Source organism: Schistocerca cancellata, chromosome 2, assembly GCF_023864275.1.
Source record: "Schistocerca cancellata isolate TAMUIC-IGC-003103 chromosome 2, iqSchCanc2.1, whole genome shotgun sequence".
Lineage (NCBI taxonomy): Eukaryota > Metazoa > Arthropoda > Insecta > Orthoptera > Acrididae > Schistocerca > Schistocerca cancellata.
Window position 1 is genome coordinate 123,714,019 of NC_064627.1, and position 6,000 is coordinate 123,720,018.

At 40.8% G+C, this 6,000-nt stretch overlaps 1 protein-coding gene across 1 annotated transcript in view; it reads right to left on the bottom strand.

Moving 5' to 3' along the window:
* Window positions 1-4,319, bottom strand: part of LOC126161379 (uncharacterized) — a 151,846-nt gene extending 147,527 nt beyond the window's left edge. Inside the window, exon 1 of the mRNA XM_049917156.1 lies at window positions 4,138-4,319. Within this exon, the coding sequence (XP_049773113.1) occupies window positions 4,138-4,196 (59 nt within the window). The 5' untranslated portion in view covers window positions 4,197-4,319. The remainder of the gene's footprint in view (window positions 1-4,137) is intronic.
* Between the last annotated feature and the right edge of the window lie 1,681 nt (window positions 4,320-6,000).

The window sequence follows — 6,000 nt, forward strand, 5'->3', positions numbered from 1 at the left end:
AATATGTCACTACCATAGAACCAATAAGACGAAAGCAAGAGTTGCTACATGCATAAAATGGAATTATGTCCCAGGCTTTTCAGGTTAATTAATGTTTTGTTCTACAGATTTTTGAGTACTGTGTCACAATAGAGGATATGAAACATGCAAGAGTGTAATACTGACATTTTATAGACAACCAGCAGGAAGTATCTTCAGATTCACAAAGCAACTGGAAGCAGTGTTCATAAGATTATGTCAACTTAACTGGGGAACTGCTGTGTGTGGAGACTTTAGTGTTGATTTTATGTCAGATGGGCACGTAGAGTTATCGATGTCCGGCTTCAGATTATTTTTAACCGAAAAGTTGACTATGAATGGAAATTTACCGAATTTGATGTCGAATTTTCCTACTAGGATTGACAGACAGTGTGTGATACCCATGGGCTATTTGGTTTTAAAGCTAACAACTTGCAGTGATTTGGCTGTAAAACCAATAGCATACAGTTTAACTGACCATGATATTCAACTGTTAACAATAAAAATATTGCCCTTCTAGATAATCATTAGTGTGTTATTATATACCTAATTTGTTGACTACAGAAATGGACTAGCCTTTCTATTGTTGGGGTGCAATCACTATCTTGGAGCCTGCTGCTAATACAGGGTTATTACAAATGATTGAAGCGATTTCACAGCTCTACAATAACTTTATTATTTGAGATATTTTCACAATGCTTTGCACACACATACAAAAACTCAAAAAGTTTCTTTTAGGCATTCACAAATGTTCGATATGTGCCCCTTTAGTGATTCGGCAGACATCAAGCCGATAATCAAGTTCCTCCCACACTCGGCGCAGCATGTCCCCATCAATGAGTTCGAAAGCATCGTTGATGCGAGCTCGCAGTTGTGGCACGTTTCTTGGTAGAGGAGGTTTAAACACTGAATCTTTCACATAACCCCACAGAAAGAAATTGCATGGGGTTAAGTCGGGGGAGCGTGGAGGCCATGACATGAATTGCTGATCATGATCTCCACCACGACCGATCCATCGGTTTTCCAATCTCCTGTTTAAGAAATGCCGAACATCATGATGGAAGTGTGGTGGAGCACCATCCTGTTGAAAGATGAAGTCGGCGCTGTCGGTCTCCATTTCTGGCATGAGTCAATTTTCCGCGGGCTACGCGTGAAACTTGCCCGCACGCGTTCAACCGTTTCTTCGCTCACTGCTGGCCGACCCGTTGATTTCCCCTTACAGAGGCATCCAGAAGCTTTAAACTGCGCATACCATCGCCGAATGGAGTTAGCAGTTGGTGGATCTTTGTTGAACTTCTTCCTGAAGTGTCGTTGCACTGTTATGACTGACTGATGTGAGTGCATTTCAAGCACAACATACGCTTTCTCGGCTCCTGTCGCCATTTTGTCTCACTACGCTCTCGAGCGCTCTGGCGGCAGAAACCTGATGTGCGGCTTCAGCCGAACAAAACTTCATGAGTTTTTCTACGTATCAGTAGTGTGTCGTGACCATATGTCAATGAATGGAGCTACAGTGAATTTATGAAATCGCTTCAATCATTTGTAATAGCCCTGTATTGAACTTTGGCTGACAAGATAATCCCTCCCTAGTACTGGTGTTCAGAAATGCATTGGGGAATCAGTTTTGTTTCAGAATTACACACAAACATATTTTGCAGAATTATCACTTATTATCACCCAGATGACATTTCCTAGTCTCTCCACACAAAACTAGTGACTATGTCCAGTACGAAATACAAAAATTTTGCAGCATCGGAATTACATAAAAGATGCCCAGATTAAACATGTGAGTCATATGTGTTTAGAAACCTGTCACTCAAATAAAATTGATCCATTGCTCAAGATTAGATGTAAAATAAAATTAATAATATTGTAATAGAAATTAGTAATCTGCTTCATAATTGATTGAGCATTCAGCCTTCGGTGCCCCAGTGGAGCTGGAGCTCAAATGCTATGATCCATGATTAGGGCCATGTCTGATATGGAGAGAATTTCACTTCAGTCACATGGGCCTTTCTGATCTTGCAATTTCCTCCATCACTGGTGTGGTAACCAGTCTGTTAAGAGAGACACGACACAATTCTCTCTGATTTTTACCTTTGAGGTCTCTTCGTGAGATAATCGTAAGAGGAAGCAGTGTATTGGTTGATTCAAGTGAAGAGAAACTGTAATCATCCTGAAATTTACATGTCTCTGTTGTAATCTTATGCAAATGTTTGAAATCGATTGAAAACTTTGATACACACAGGCCTAAAAAGTAGAAAATAATTATTTAAATAAAAAACTTTTTAATATAACGCTTTTTAATATGGCCTAAAAAGTATTAAAAAAATTCTGCTAGTCCCATACAGATTCCTAACGCCATACAGACACTCTTGAAAATTTGTGCTTGTGAAGTTTTAATAGCTATGAAAATACTTGTAGAATTTAAAACGAAAAACGTGGGGCACACGCAATACATAATTAATGGCTGAACGGTTCACCTCGTTACTATTATCCATTGCGTTATCCCTTTTAAGTTGTACAAGTATTTTCAAAGCTACTAAAAATTCACAAGCGCAAATTTTCAGGACTATCTGTAAAGGGTTAGGAATCTGTACAGCACTAGGGGAAATTATTTTGTACTTCTTAGGCCTTGTTAAATAGCGTTACAATAAAAGATTTTTTTCTTCGAATAAGCAATCCGAGGATCACGTTCCGATTGCAGTTCATTCCTTGTTCTTTTCTTTTCTTTCGGCATATTTAATCTACTCGCTGTGTTTCTTCTTTCTATCTTGATACCATTTCGAACCAGTCGTTTGGAATCCTTTCAGTTTCAATACTTTTTCCCGAAAGGCTTCTCTGCTGTTTATACCTTCTGTTTTTATATTGTTTTTTTTTTTTCTAAATGCTTTTTTACTTTGTTGACCCTGTTTGCTGTGCACTTCTCACTCCACAAATATTTGACAATCATATTAGTTAATCTACTGTCTTGCATTCGCAATAAATGTCCAAAAACAAGGGCCTTCTTTTTGTCATTGCATTCGAAATATTTTCTATATTTTGGTATACTGCAGCTTTACTTCGTAATTTCCAACATTATGCTGCGTTTTGTGGAGCCATTATTTTCCTTATAATTCGCCTTTTTTGTTTAAATAATTATAAATTTGTAAACTTATAAAATTGAGGAGACGATCATTGTTACCTCTTACAATTCATTCTTCACTTATGAATAAGAAGGATGATGCTATAACAAAGAAATAGCTTTAACTTAAAACAAGTTCCTCCTATCGATGGTTGCAACCAACCTTTTCTTTCGAACAGAACTGTCTTTGCATATTCAGTATGTTTGTTATTACCATCCATCCCCACAGCAGAGTGTGAGGGCGCAATGCTAACAAACTGGGCTCGTATTCAGTAAGATGCAAATCCGAGTCCAGCTGTGCAGATCTACAGGCGATGGACAAAAATACGGGAACACCAAAAGCACGTTACCATACGGCGTAGGTTAAAGAAAGCTTCCAGCCGTGTCGGAATGGATAAATACGTGTCCTGTATGGTCTCCAAGGGACGCCTGTAGCGTTCTTCCTGCAAAACAGTGGCAAGTTGAGGTAACGACGATGAAGGTGTATACCGATCACGCACCCATCTTTTCAAAGTTGACTACAAAGGTTCAATAATATTGAGATGTGGTGACTGTGGTGGCAAAGGAAGAAGCGACGCTTCATCCTCGTGCTCATAAAACTAGTCCTAGACGACGCGAGATGTGTGAACAGCGCCCCTGTCGTCTTGGAACAGCATCACCATTTGGAAATAAACATTTTACCGTAGGATGGGCCCGATAAACCAAAACGGTCACGTATTCCTGGCAATAATGCGACCTGTTAGAGTAACTATGGGGCCTCACAATACCACGATGTGGTTGCTCAAATCATCACCGAACCCCTACCATCTTTCAGTCTTGGGACATAAGCTCTGCCAGAAGTTGGAAACAGTGTAAAACAAGACCCATCCATCCAAATGATAATTCTATCATTTTCCCAGAGTCCAAGTTTTACGGTTTCTGCAATACGTTTTCCTCTTATTGGCATTTGCATCACTCATGAGAGGTTTCGGAATTCCACTTCACCGAGTAATTACCTGCGCCTGGAGCCCCCGTCGTGTTGTTTTGGTGCTGACAGGGTTCGCGAGTGCGACATTCAGTTCTGCAGTCACTTTTGCAGCTGTTATCTCCTTATTTTTCGTCACAACGCTCTTCAATGCACATCTGCCACCATTTCTCAACACACACTTTTGTCTGAGTTGTGACTTAGCGGATGATGTTTTTCGGTTTTTCTGTAAGCAGATAAATCTTTGATACGATGCCTCTTGAAACACTAAACACTTTGGCTCCCTTGTTACTGAAGCACTCACCATATGAGCACCAACAATTTGCCTACGTTCGAATTCAAAAAAAGCACTCACAACTGTGGTCTGATCACGACTGACACTTGCAACGTACTGAGGTCATTGCACAGATGCCGTCCGTGGTGAAACATAATGGTGCAACTAGCACGCTTGGCTAGCATGTGCATTTGTGTTCGAGCATGCATTTCTCACAGTGGTTCTATGTTTTTGTCCAACTCCCGTTAAGTTTTCCGTGGTTCCCTTGAGTCGCTTATGGAAAATGCCAGGATGGTTCGTATGAAAAGACACAGATGTCCTTCACCAATCAGAGCTTGCCCTCCATCGCTGATGACCTCGCTGTCAACGGGACGTAACAACAAAATTTCCATCCTTTTGCTTTCACACGCCAACTAGTGATATGGCGTTCGACGTGAAGATAGCCGGTTTGAAACGTGATGGTAAACAAATTATCGTTTGTTCATTTGGTCTCCAATGGGAGAACAGTTGTTGGAGAAGTCCCTGATCGCTATACTCTGCGTTGTACTCTGTGTTGATCACAATGAGGGAGGGTACTTGGTGCTGTTGGCGGTGATCTATCCGCGAAATGGTGGCCTTGTTCGACAGAGCACTTTGCTACGTCTGCTTTTCTTGAATTCCACACACGTCGACACATGCAGCATTATTGCCCCTCCCCTTCCTCCGCCCTTAACCCGCACAGTCAACTACAAGAGGAAGGTGAACATTCGACAAAGTGCGCTTTTTAGTGAGGACCACCCTTCCTCAGTAGAGCAGTGCATTCCACAAATATCCAGGGTTACTTTGGGTCGTAACTTTCGGACTATAACTGAATACTGATCGCTTAATTACCATTAACACTGATGTGAGCAAGTGAAATACGCTAAAAAAGGTAACTACTGGTACCTTTTACTTTCGCCTCAGCACTAAATAACAAAGCATATTTCGAGATAGTAATCTTGCCAAAGAAGCAAATAAGTTTTCACTTAACTAAACCGTCAACGATGAGATCATTAGTGGCAGAGCACAGGAACCAGGGTGGGGAAGGAAATCAGCCAAGTCCTTTTCATAGGGACCCTCCCAACATTAAGTGATCTGGGGCGGGGGGCGAAATACAGACTACCAGACTTGAGGTCTCTGTTCCAATGTAATTTGAATAGAGTCTTTTAAGCCCTGCTGCACTTCGCTCGGCCTGTCACTGCTGAAATAACGTCAGACTTCTGGTGGCAAATCTGAAGGCGCAGAAGGTGTTCTTATATGCTGCTAGTAAGGGAGCAAATATCGAGAACAACCAAAATTTCTATTTCGTGCTTAGTTAGGACAATGTTATGGGCATCCGCCAAAATTTACCCCATAGGAGTGAGACCCTAAAATGTCCATTTCTATTATAACTGATTCGGTGAGTCTGAGAACATGTCATCCCGAAAGAACGAAATTTGATAGCACGTGCAAGAACTTCCTTTTGTACTATCTGTAACGTTTGATAATTATCCACTTAATATTTTGTTTAAAGTAGATTACTTTGATACCTAAAAGACATTTCATTGGTACATGTAAAGTTCATCTTCAGGGTCCTCTAACTGTGGAGGTATCAAGAATGGT